Here is a 14,078-nt window from a genome sequence, read left to right as displayed (position 1 = left end):
TAGAGCTGCGTAATGGATTATTGTTGATGATCTGCGAAACATCCCTGAGGATAATTCGAAGACACGCCATCACATTTTTGATTCTCAGTAGAGAGGATGGTTCCCCTGCTTTCATAAATTCCTACGACTTGCACGCGAAATCGAGCACTTTAAGGGTAGAGTAGTTTAAAGAGGACGGATACCGTATATCCTCGTTCCCTTCGCAGGCTGATCAAAGTTGTCACCCCCCGCTCACTGATAGCTGCAGTGATGCTTGACTTCAGTTCAGGGCCCGATTAACCTCTGAAAATAGGGGAAGCATAATAGGATTTTGGGGCCCCCCTAACTTGAGCAAAAGAAACTTTTGATATTTTTCGCCCATAAACAATACATTTTAAAGAGGGAAGAACCATGTGAAAACTATTAGAACCTTAGAAAGGAATACAGAGATCCTATGCAATCATGTTGGACCCTTCTTTACGTGCTTTATAAAGCACGTAAAGAAGGGTCCAACATGTATAGTAGCCAACTATATATCGTAACAAAAACATGAGGGAGTAGCTAGCACATATGTTGACAAAATTTAAAATATTTCACTAAATTAAATTATAAAATTACTTGTTGTTATACGAAAGGTTCTTTGCAAGATGAGTCTCTTTTTTTATGCCAATTTTTTTACTAGCGGCAAAACAACACAAAGCATCCCATTTATTAAGCATCCCATTTTTTTTCTTTTCGAGAGTTTTTGTTGGAGTCATTTTTTTTCTTCTTATTTCTTTTATTATTAATATTTTTTTGGCTACAAAAAATAAGAAATTGGGCCCTTAATTTCAGTCATTTGGGGGCCCCCCTAGAATTTAAAAGGGGAAGCACTTGCTTCCTGTGCCTTTTCGGTAATCAGGCCCTGCTTCAGTTATCTACAGGGAACCGTGTTTTACAGATCAGTTAACTTCGGGGCATATATTTATTAAATAAACTATTCGATGTTAAGTTAATTTTTTTGAATAGGAATGTTAAATATGCTTTTCCTTACAATTCCTAAGCATCCCGTAAATAAAAAAGAACATAGCTTTTTGATTCCTTCAGACTTCATAGTGCGTTTTAACATTGAATTGATTGAAAAATCATTGAATTGATTTATTTTTCAGATGGCGCTAGAGTATTCGATTCTTCCAATCACAAAAGAATGCAGCGGGAATAACACTTACAATATATGTTTAGAAGAAAGTTGGGATAAAGCGCAAAAAACTTTCCATACATATCTCGGTGGGACAAAAAAAGCGGGAAAAGCAACCATGATATGGGGTTTCAGTTTTGCAACCAGACATTTGCAACTTCTATTTAGGAAATAATATCTATATATAGGATTTAAAAAATATTGTTGATTTTAATGATGGATGATGAAGCAAATGATTTAGATGGTCTGTTTGAAGAGTATGAAAATGGAAATGAAGAAAATGAGGATAACAATAATGGTGTTACTAATCAATCTAAACCAACAGAAAATGCTGAAAAAGTTGCTGCTCCTAGACGGGCAGTTAAAAACCCAAGATTGAAATTCAATGCAGATAGGTAATTTTCAGTTTTTCTTATTGTAACTGATTGTTCTATATGAACATTTATGTGGTGATTCCTGATAGCTATTTGGAACTTTTTCATTGTAGACTTTATTTTTTAGGCTTTGTGGTGAAAGAGGTATACCAGTTGTCGTGAAACATTTTGAAGGTGTAAAGTTTAAAGGTAAAGGACACGAGGTAAGAATCCTTTTAGGATAATGATATGTTTTGTTATTATACATTTGTTTCATCTCTGCTGCATTTTAAGAATTATAGTAATATCACTGGAGTTAAATATTTTGCCTAAAAAGTTCAAATTATCCTCTGCTTACTTAATTTTTTTGTGTGTATTATATAGATATATTTTATCATATTAAACAATTTTTAGTTTGTTAAAGATCATTCAATCAATAAGAAAACATTGCACGAAATTGATGTTATTTTATTAAATAAGACATGTTTTGATGTTTGTGTACATCAGAGGTTGCCAAACTTTTTTGATCATCGACCCCTACATAATTTTTCGAAATCTCCATCGACCCCGATAAAAGTAATTTTCTGTTAATTAAAATAAAACTCTATTAGATACTGTGTTTATACATTTATTTTATGATTTTGAACATTTATTGAAGTAATAGTACATAGTGTAACAATAGTTTTATGAAAAATATATTAATGTTGAAATATAAATACCTTAATATTTATGAAATATTAAGTAATTATAAGTAAGTAGAAATAGTAAGTAAAGTATCTACGGATTTATTGCTTCTTAATCAATGACATGGGTGTGCCTGGTGTTTTTTTTCTGCAAGGTTCGTTATATTGTTTTTAAAATTGGTCAATTTTAATCTTAAATCCCCTCGAAACTCCACATTTAATTTATTTCTGTTCTTAGTTAAGATTGAATTTACGTGACTGAAACCGGATTCAACCATATAGGAACTTGGAAATGCTATCATAAATGGCTGAGCTATTTCGTAAAGTCTTACATATTTTTGCATTATATTTATATTTGTCCAAAATTTGCTTATTGTTAAATTTTTAAAAAGCGTCTTTGCTTCAAATCCCCATAATAATTCAGCAAGCTCATCTTGCAGGTTGATGTTCACATTTTCAAATTGAGCAGAAAATGGCACAATAATCCAATCAGGGATGTCAAATGTTTTCCAAATCAACAAAACGCAGTTTAAAATCGTCGCTCAATTTTTGAAGATTACCTGTATATATTTCCAAGTCTTCTATTATTTCTAATTGTCACATATCTGAAAAATACTGATAATCCTTCGACCAATCGACCCTTCCGGTTCGGATCGACCCCCTGGCTCAGATCGACCCCCGCTTATGTTAAATAGACCCCTGGGGGTCTATATAGACCACTTTGGCGACCTCTGGTGTACATTAAAGACCTATTATCAGGAGAAATCTATTTTCTGGACTAGTTGATGTCCCAACCAACGGTTCAGGATATTAGACTTTCTATTGTTGTATATGGATAATATATAATTGTATATCAAAAATTATTGAAATGAAGTCTATACATCCATTAAAAATGAATTCGTGTCCTTAACACAGAGTTTTATGGAATTAGATTCATAATTATGATTCCTGATTCACATTATTGTTTACATCATTTACATAGTTAATTTTAATGTTTCATATTTCAATAATATAAATTGCCTCACAAATTATTAATATCTATAATTTATTTAAATTTTTAAGGTATCGTGTTACAATTTACATTAAGTTAATTGGTTTTAAACTTAGTGCTAATTTATCGTAAGATCTCAGAGGCTTACCTTTTTGGGAACCCACTAAATGTTACAAATATTTTTTTATTTTGTATTTTTCTTTACAATTTGTTTATTATAAGTTAACAAAAATCAAAATGAATATATATCATAATTTGCTTCAATATAAATAATTTAAGAACATTTTCTAAATAAACAACAAGTAAATTTGTTTTAAAGTTACAAAAAAAAAGTTTAAAGTTACTCCTGAATTTAGCTAGATTTTACTAGTAAAAAATTACACTTTTTCAGTTGACCTAGTATCAATACTGGAGGCTTTTGTTTAACATTTTTTAAATATATTAAAATATATGAATCCAAAACAAGAGTTTATTAATTGATTATTTTTTCATGAATCTAAATTAGTATTATTTTTTTCATAAATGTAAATAATTGTGTATTATTTAACTATTGTAACTAAATTTTTTTTTCTAAGGTTGAAGATTTAAATAAACTTCTATCCACTTTGGAACATTGGTGTCACCGTTTGTATCCTAGTATGAAGTTTGACGATTGTCTTCGACAAATCGAGAAACTGGGGAAAAAAAGACCGGTTCAGGTATTTAGTTTTATCCTTTGCTTCAATTTTGTTTTTTATTATAAACTAAACATTTGTAGTTAAAGCAACTGACTCTGATTATATTAGTTATTGTGATGCATCATTTGCAACTTCTTAGCGTGAAACAGCTGGGCGTTGATTACAGCAAATTATTATAATTTAATTGATTACAGACAAGAGTTGGGCAAAAATGTAATTGATTACATTAATCAACTATGTACTTGTAATCAGGGTTACAACATTCAAAATTTTAATTACAACTGTAACCTTGATTACATGTAAACATAACTATTAAATTGGAAAAATAGCTAAATACTTAAGAGAATTTTCAATGTAGATTTTAGACAAAATTTAGTTGATAAGTTTAAGAGAGAAAAAAAAAGAGGTTTAGAAATATAGTATTATTCATTTAGAAGCAGATATTTTTTTTTTCATAGTTTATTCTAATAATGTTAAACTTTTTTTGTTTAACTTAGAATTATTTGTTTAAGCTTTAATTAAAGATGTTAATTGTTTTCTTTTAAGACATGCCTAAGGAAGATAAGATTCGACATGCCTATACTCAATGACGACTTTGTTCATGAGGAACCTGAAGAAAATGAAGTTGAAGTACCACCTCAAGATGCATTTGATAGACTTATTAATGAAATTCAGGGCAGTTCAGATGCTCAACTTGCTTCAACTCCCTTGCCAGTAAAAGCAGCTGCACCAGAACATAGACTAGGATCTTTTGGCTCTGTGAGTTTTCTGTCTCAGTTTTTCATCCTTATCAATAATGAAATTTAATTGTAATATCCTTTTGTAGAGCTGCTGATTTTAAGGCACATCAAACAGTTATTTTAATTCTGCAGCTTTGTTTTTATTTCAGACGTTAGCCATGACCATAACACGAACACTCTCTTCATAGTATTTTTATTTTGAATCTATCGACACTACTATAAGAATATGTAATAAATTTTCTTGCGGTAGTGCTAAGAAAAAAGTGCGTTATTTCCTTGCTCTATTTTCACACCTTCTGTTTTAGATATTTCAAATTTAAGTAATAACAGAGCAGAATTGCTCAGTTTATTAATGTTAAGAAATCACTATAAAGATTTTATAGCTCTATCTCCTCTAAGCAATTTTTCAGTATACTAATGTATTTATATTTTTTCCCTGGTTTAATTTAGAATTTTCCTAGTTTTTTGTGTCGGAAAATTGAAAAGTTTCTTAAACAACCTCATTTTTTTACTTATTATGTTCTTGAGAATTTAAAAAATATATATTAAGTAGAAATGTTACAGTTAATGGTCTAAACCAGGGGTTTCGAACTCACATGAGGCAGGGAGTCACAATTAATAATACCAGCCAAATGGTGGGCGGTAACTTTATCAAAATTTTATATAGGAGTCTTTTATGTTTGAAGGAACATTAAATAATACTGTCAGATTTTTATCAAGTTGTACAAAACAAAAGTATTGAATTGCAAATTAAAATAAGATGTAGATTTTTATAAATATTTTATTGCATATTAAAAAATTCTGGCCACAAAATTTTCAAATGTAAATAATTTCATCCAAAACGAATGATTTTAAAAAGTATAAGTTGGTAACCTGTGGTTTAAACAGTTTTTACAGGGATGTGATTGACAAAAACACAAAAAAGAGGAAGTTTATAACTGTAGCATTAAATGTGCAAAAGAAAAAATTATATGAATTCAATAGCCAATCTGATAATGATTACATTATTATCTATTCAAATAAATATAAATAAATGGTAATTATGTTCTTAAATAAAATCTTGATTAAAATAATTTTTTTTAAATAATTTAGATAACTTTGAGTAATTATGCATAAGCACGATTTTATGTATCACATCATTTTAAAAAACATTTCTTTAATGGTCAAAGGACCTTTATGGACTTTCTCATCCAGTTCTTTATTTTTTCGATGGTCTTTTAATAACATGACTGATCAGTAGACTGCGTTTTGCAGACTTTTGATCATCAGTGTTGATAGGACAAGAAAGTTCATTTCTCACACAATTTTTAGAGGCCTTAGATTAAGAATCGCGATGTTGGATTTCAAAATCGCGTGAATAAGAATCGCGATGCTTGATTTTAAAATCGCGTGAAAAAGAATCGCGATGCCGGATTTTAAAATCGAGTGAATAAGGCGATATCGGATTTCAGAATCGCGATGTTGGATTTTAAGATTGCGTGAATAAGAATCGTGATGTTGGATTTTAAAATAGGGTGAATAAGAATCGCGATGTTGGATTTTAAGAGTGAGTGAATAAGAATCGTGATGTTCGATTTTAAAATAGGGTGAATAAGAATCGCGATGTTGGATTTTAAAATCGCTTGAATAAGAATCGCGATGTTGGATTTTAAAATCGCGTGAATAAGAACCACAATGTCTGATTTCAAAATCGGGTGAATAAGAATAGCGATGTTCAATTTTAAAATAGCATGAATAAGAATCACGATATTGAATTTTAAAATCACGTGAATAAGAATCACGATATTGGATTTTAAAAGCACGAAAATACAAATCACGGTATTGAATTTTTAAATCGCGTAAATAAGAATTACGATGCATAATTTTTAGAGTCCGTGAATACTTATCGCAACGAGTAATGTTTAAACCGCGTATAAATACGAAAATCGATGTTTGATATTACAACCGCGTGATAATGAATCTCAATATTGAAATTTAAAAATATATATGAATACGAATCGCGACATTGCACTTTAAACTAGCGGGAATATGAATCGCGATATTGGGTTTTAAAAACGTTTAAATACAAATTGCGATATTGGGTTTTAAAAACGCTTAAATACAAATCGCGATATTTGATTTTTAAATTGCGTGAATGGGAATTGCGAGTAATGATTTTTAAATCGTGTAAAAACGAATCTCAACAAGTAACTTTTAAATCAGTTAAATACGAAAATCGATGATTTACATAAAAATCGTCTAAATAAGAATCGCAATTTTAGCAGATTCTGGCCCAGTTCCTAATATTTAAAATTCTGTAAATCTGCCAATCAAAAGAAATCAAATATCAGCGTCCGAAACGAAACTGCTTAGGACTTTTTCTACCCATTCTACCGAAATTCTACCCATTTTCTTCTGAAGATCATTTTCTCAGGAGGCTACTGCAGGGGGGAGTTCGTCGCAAATCCGCGTTCGTTCGACTCCCCAAAAGTTTTTGGAACATGGTCGGAAATTTTGAAAAGTCTTTCATCCCTGAAAAGATAAGAGAGTAATGGAGTAGGAGACGGCATTGTTTTACCAAGGTCAACCACTTTTACCCCAGCCAGCAGATTGACATGCGAAGAAAGGTTTATTGGGGGCTTCAATACTTTCGCTCCGCGGAAGAAAAAATTTTTCAACAGAATATCATTTACTGCATAAAAATTTTTTCCGCGCGGAAATTTATGAAAAAAGAGCGGAAGATATGGAAAAATCTGAAAAAAGCGGAAATCAGCGGAAGAATCACATCCCTGTTTTTAACAGTATAACAAACATTTTTTACTGTCCACTTACTTTATGTTACATTTGTGTAATATCTCAATCTTAAAAGATTATTTCGAATGCAGCCCTAATATTTGTAAATGTGTTATACTATTTTACAAACTTATATATACCTTTACTGTAAAATAGTTTATTTTATTTTTATTTTAGACTCTAACTGAAGAACAAAGAAAAAGAATGGAGTATAATAAAATGCTAGCTACTGAACGACGTAAAGCAAAGTTTTTAGCGATGCAATCTTCTACAGTTCCCCGCAATGAAACCGAGGATTTGTTTGCAGTGGAATCAACATCTGCTATTCATAGTTCTTCAACTGATAAAATAGCAAATTCCATGTTTGATGATATTTTTACTGAGAGTAGGTCACTCTTATCCACCAAGTCTGATAAATTGCATTCAGCTTCAAATGACTCCTCGGAGGAATTAGAGTTGGACGACTTGGTTGATTTGGTAAATGATGATGAACCTTCTGCGATTCGAAATGAGGATAACAGTCTTAATACTTTCCCAAAAATGAATAAACAAGGTAAGGTAAAAAAGAAATTTATCATTCTTAGTGATGAAAGTGATGGTGACGAAATTGATAAAAATTACACTGAAGTTGTTGACTTGGAAGACAAAGTTGAAAAAAGTTCTATTCCAAATAAAAAAATTGAAGTTATAAATTTAGAAAGTAAAAGTAACACTGAGCCCATTATAGTGGTGAATTTGGATCCAGAAACATCACTCAATGTTAGTAATCCTGCTCAGAAGGTAACGGAAGTCATAAATTTAGAAAGTCACAACACTGAGTCAATGACAGTGGTGAATTTGGATCCAGAAACATCTGTAAATGTTAGTAATCCCTTGCACGTGATTAATTTAGAGAGTGAAGAGGTTGATCTAACCAATAAAAAAACCGTAGATGATACAAATTCAGAAATGGATCTTGCAAGCACACCAACAATTTCTTCTACAGGTGTAAATGAAGAAAATTTTAATTTGTTGTCTCCTGAAAAAGATAAAATATCAGACTCTTTTAATGCGCAAGAAATTGTTCAAGATAATGTGGAGTCTATGGAAATAGACTGATTGCTTAAGATTGTGCCTTTATTTTTAATTATAACATTAACATTTATTTCATGAATAGTGATATTTTGTTCTCTTTTTTATTTTGTTAATGTTATGTGAAAGGCAATTTTCCTCTCATGAAATATTGCAAAATAATAATTTCTTATGGGCAGAAGAAAGTTAAAGTAGATGTTTAATTATTTTATTTTCATGGTAAATAGTGGGATTTAAAAATTTATGTGATGTTTTCATCTAACTGTGATGTAAGTCTAAATGTTTTCTTTGAATAGATATTAAATAAGTTTTGAAAAATAATAACCTGTTTTGGTTCTGAATGTAAAATTCTATTTAAAATGAGAGTCATGTCTTGCTATTCATGTATCAAAATTTATATTTTGTCACTATGCTATTGTGCCTTGAATTATATAAGTGTAACTGCGATTCTAGCAGACTGGAAAGTATTAGTCCTTTGAACCCAGGACTCCAAATTTCTAGGTCCTTTTTTGCTTAAAATGGGTCACAATTTACATAAAAATTTAATTAGCAAATTGATTTATAAACAATGTGGCTATATATATTATACTATATATATTGTATAATTATTATTGTACATATATTATACACACTATATATTTAAATTTTATTAATGGGGATAATATTAAATACTGATGAACAGTTAAGGCAACTCTATTGTCATTTCACTAAAAAACATATGTAACATGTATATAAAACATATAAACATGTATATATATAAATTTAAACAATATGAACCTACATGGTTGAAAAGGTCAATTATTTCCAATTTGGATGTGATAAATTTACCCTTTTTCAATGGGTACAAAACTTTTAAAATTAGTTTGTTAAACCAAAGATTACTCTATAAGCTGTTACATTAAAAATATATTATATAATGTCATATATACACTCATAAAATTTAAGAAAAATATTTTTCTATTCAGGAATTTGTCAAACTTAAGAGTGTGTATCATTTAAAATAGTTCTATTCTAGTTATTTTTTTGTCTACCTAAAAAGTTTGAAGTGTTATAGTCAATATTTTGACATCTTTACTTTAAAGGGTTCGTAAATTGTAATTATCTAATCTAACTAAATGAAATGATAATAGCATTCATGCAGTGATTGTTACTATCTATAGATTGTTAGTGTATCCATAAAAACAAGAGCAACTGGAATTTTTATTCATTGCGCAGCTGATGAATATTTTATGAAAATTATAAATCTTTTGATATTGTGTTTAATTTTTTCTGTAGATTTTGTAGGATATATTTTATTTACTGTATATAGTAATAAAAATTGAAGTTTCTATATTTTTGTATCATGAAATAGTAAATATACATTTAACACCCCCCACACACTTTTCTGAGGAAATAAGTTACTGTATGCATAAGAGATGAGTTCAGACTCTCGTTTGGAGTTCCGAAGAAAAAAAAATTTGTTCAAAATATATTTATTGAAGCATTTAATTTATGTTATTTTGTATTGTTATGGTTCAAATACCATATCAATAAAACCAACACTATTATTTTGAGGTAAAATATCAACTTTATTATTTTATTGTCAGGAAACAAAGACAAGGAACAGAAGACAATTAAGTATATATAGTCTATATCTATAACTTATGAAATATAACTATAACTTATGAAACAAATGAAAAACAACTTTTGATATCTGGTTATATGCATAGTAAAACACATTACTTAAAGTATATATATATCAATGAGTTACAGCAGTTCCACAAGTTAACTGTTGTACAAGTTATGAAACAGTTTTTCATAATTTGTACAACAGTTAAATATGGATGATATGATAGAGTTCAGAAGAATAACTATGCATTATTTTTTTTCTTAACATTTAATGAGATTAAATACAATAACAATATTTTTTGTTTTATTTTTTAGCGAATTATTCTTATAACAATCAAATCACTCTAAAGAATTTTAAATTAAGCAGTTCTAATTATTTAATGCATAGTTATCTATTTATATTCCATAAATCATAAGTATAATAAAATAATATGTGCACACATGTAATATTAATGACAATACCAGGTTTAAACTGAACCTTTTAATGAGTAACTAAAGAATCTGTTTTAAATATATACTAAGAACTTGCAGATAAATAATAACAATTTGGTTTACAAATAATATCGATAGAAGAGCTATCTTTGTACTGGGATGCATAAAGAGATAAGTGACAAATATAAATGTTTCAATGTTATAAAAATTTTTTTTTTTTATAATAAAATTAAAGCTGGTGTATAAACTAGTCAGGCCGGTATTATATAACAGTCGCATCTTGATTTAACATAATACCCATTTGTATTGAATATTACAATTTATTAAAAGCAAAAACTTCAATTTAACAAAAAATAAACCCCAATTATTTCAATAATCATTTTTTGTTGTTTTATTTGTGTCAGAATTTCATGATTTAACAATTTAACATATTAGATGAAAAAAACCCAATTTAAGAAATAATAATTCCCAAATAACATTCAAAATTTTTATTTCATATTTGGGTCAGAAAAGGCTTTACAAATACCATAGTATCAGGGCTGCTATGAGAGACTAAAAAAGCAAAAAGTGTTGATTAATAAAATTTTATTAAAAGAGATTAAAATGAAACAACTTTTTCTTGTCTATTTTTATACAGTTTGCTATGGATATGAATGATTCGAAATGTAAGTCACAGTGGTAGTTATGAGTGAATAATTAAAAAGACAATAAATAAACAAAAATGAATCTCACATTTTTAATTGCCTTTGACATCCCTGTAGTTTATATTTTTCTGAGAATAGAAAGGCTTTTTTTGTAACCAGTCCTTTTTGTTTTGGGGTTTTAGGAAACAGGAAATGGTTAAAATCAGAACACACTTAAATCACTGTATTTTTAATTGTTGAATAAAAAGTGTACATTTGGCTATTTTTGTGTAGCTGTTTGTTCCGTTAGGTAAAAGGAGAAATATTTTATTTTCAACACTAATATTGCAAATAATCCCCACCTTAAGAAATAATATTTTTGGAATATTTTTAACTTTTCATTCAAAGTATTTTATTTAGGCAAAAAAAATTGCCTTTAGTGCATCTTATTAACCATATTATGAGTGATATGCAACTAAAAATACAATTTAAGTGTTCCAAGATAGATTTTGAGAAAAGTAAAAAAAGAAAAAGTGACAGCTATTTTCTTTCACACTCCTGCCATCAACAAAAATATAGAAGTTAAAAAAACTGATACAAATAATATTTTTAAAAATTTGTTTTCTCTCAATACAGTCAAACCCCGCTATAGTGAACCTTCAAGGGACCGAAATTTCGGTTCACTATAACCGGGAGTTCACTATATCCGTTACGCAGGCAATTTCACTAATGGTTCCCAAACTCCTCCCTTTTATTACATTATATTCAAATAAATGACTGAAAAATATTATTTAGTAGCAAAAATTGTGTTATTTTTCATCACTCTTCGTCTTGCGTACAAATAAAAATTAGTAATCTTTAATTGATGTTTAATCCTCAACATCAGATATGGAAACATTTCCTGACTCTCAGAAAATTTTTCTGAATTTCTGTTATTCCGCTTTTTAAACCTGTCTAACATGCTATTCGAGCACATAAAAGTAGTTTCCATAGATGGTTTTAAAAATCGGTATGCATTTATTTTAAAGTAGAAATTTCAAAATTATTACAAAGAAAATGGGGGGAAATCAGTCGAAGACAGAAAAAAGTTCATTATATCCAACTTCCTCACTTTTTTGGTTCACTATATCCACTAAAAATAAAATTATACGTGTATAGCAAGGCACGGGACTGAGCATTTCGTTCACTATATCCGGGAGTTCACTATAAACCGTGTTCACTATAGCGGGGTTTGACTGCACATAGTTGATCATACAAAAATGGTAAATATTTACATTTTTTGCCACTTTCATTGATTTTTTCTATTGCACTGCAGAATAACCGTTCTCCAAGTGAATTGAGCAATGTTTTTGATATAAGTTTATTTATGAATGCTTTATTGCATAATGATGCTTTAATGTATCTTTTCTACTAAATAATTTTTGACAAATATCACAAGCAAATTGTTTTTTATCACCATGTACCCTTAAATGCCTGAAAAAGTTCCTCCTATCTTTACTTATGTAAGAACATGTATGACAGGAAAAGTGCTGCTGGTCTTCAGATTGAAATCTTCGCCAGGAATCTATAAAATTAAATAAAATTTTTAAAAATTAAATGCATAATTTTTGCAGTTAAAAAATTTATATTATTTTGATGAAATATAATAAGAGCATTTTAGGATGAAATTTAATGTTTAATTTTATCACAATGTCTATGATTAAAACCAGGTGATTTTAACAAAAATCAGTGAATAAAAACATAATCAAGAAAACAAAATAAAATGAAGGAAAAAAAATAGATCTTGTATTTTTAAATTAAAGTAGAGTGCAATTTTATTTTCATAAAAAATAATTGTTTTGTCCAATTAATTCGGTCAATCAATCACTACAAGTTTTCTTGCCAGCTTCTCCAAACATTTTTTTCCTATTAAAATCAACCTCTTTCTTCAGCAGGAATGGCAAGTTTCTTCTTCTACCGTGGAAAAAATCACCCCGAAAGAAAATGGTTTGAGGCTTTTAAGTGAAAAGAAATATCAATTATTAAAACATTTTATAATTGCAATCTAGTTTAAATCATAATATTAATTTCCAAGCTGTTGTGTAACATTTTTAAATAAGTCAAAACTAAAAATTAATCATTAGGAAAAAAATAAAACAGTGAATAGATTTCCTAGAAATTTAAAAATAACTCTAGTTTTCCAATATTTTACATAAATGATCATAGTAAAACTTAACTTTATAGGTATAAAATGATAAAACATATTTAAATTTTAAGAATTATACTAAAGACATACTAAACTATTAACGACGAATCACATGTGGAATACAAAATTACAAATAGCATATACTCATTTTTATAATAAAATATTGTTAAATATTAATACCCAATCGAACCTTTAACCCCTTCACAATAATGAGCACATACTCTTGATTCTTCCTTCATTGCTTACGGTATCATATATGATACAAGCTTTTCAGACAGTAGTGGCTCAAAATCGCATGGACGTGATCTCAGTATGTTTCTCTCATATTATATCTTTTATATGTATACATATGCTCAGAGTTAATGTTGTTTAGTATGTAAGTGAGAGCGTATGAACTCGGAGAATCACTTATTTCTCCTTCCAAGGCCCCTGAAGGGGTTAAATAACATATTTAGATTTTAAAATTACATATGAAACTAAAATAAATAATGCGAAAACAGTATTTTTTTAAAAAGAGTAGAAAAGAAAATTTAACTTTCTGGTACTACGTTAAATTTAAACTGTACTTATAATACTATTTACTATAGTTAATTTTATAGGTCATTTTTGGTTTCTTCAAGTATTCTGGAAGAAATAGGTTTCTTCCAGACAAAATACCAACCCTGATCTTCCGGATCTCTGAATGGGTCGAATTTTTTTGTTTCTTGGTCTCTCTCTAGATTAGAAACAAAGACTCTCTTCTCTCGTTAGTTCAACCCATCTTAAACGAGGGTTGGAAGAGAAGGGA

The 14,078-nt window shown here is 28.9% G+C and overlaps 1 protein-coding gene across 1 annotated transcript; it reads left to right on the top strand.

The window, feature by feature from the left end:
* Window positions 1-1,242: 1,242 nt before the first annotated feature.
* Window positions 1,243-9,775, top strand: LOC107453314 (uncharacterized). Its single transcript, XM_016070092.4, has 5 exons — window positions 1,243-1,551; window positions 1,658-1,733; window positions 3,759-3,881; window positions 4,407-4,619; window positions 7,550-9,775. Exons 1-5 carry the CDS (start codon window positions 1,370-1,372, stop codon window positions 8,468-8,470), a joined length of 1,515 nt encoding a protein of 504 aa, XP_015925578.3. The 5' UTR covers window positions 1,243-1,369; the 3' UTR covers window positions 8,471-9,775.
* Window positions 9,776-14,078: the final 4,303 nt, after the last annotated feature.

Source organism: Parasteatoda tepidariorum, chromosome 4, assembly GCF_982258835.1.
Source record: "Parasteatoda tepidariorum strain Cologne lab strain chromosome 4, Ptep-v5.0, whole genome shotgun sequence".
Lineage (NCBI taxonomy): Eukaryota > Metazoa > Arthropoda > Arachnida > Araneae > Theridiidae > Parasteatoda > Parasteatoda tepidariorum.
Note: the sequence above shows the minus strand (reverse complement) of the source record. Positions and strands in the feature narration are given on the sequence as shown.

What these genes read in the sequence shown, in the direction of transcription:
- LOC107453314 (XM_016070092.4), top strand. Translation starts at nt 1,370, where the DNA reads ATGATGGATGATGAAGCAAATGATTTAGATGGTCTGTTTGAAGAGTAT. An exon ending in TTAAAGGTAAAGGACACGAG is followed by an intron (nt 1,734 to 3,758) that starts GTAAGAATCCTT and finishes TTTTTTTCTAAG; the next exon opens with GTTGAAGATTTAAATAAACT. An exon ending in GACTAGGATCTTTTGGCTCT is followed by an intron (nt 4,620 to 7,549) that starts GTGAGTTTTCTG and finishes TTTTTATTTTAG; the next exon opens with ACTCTAACTGAAGAACAAAG.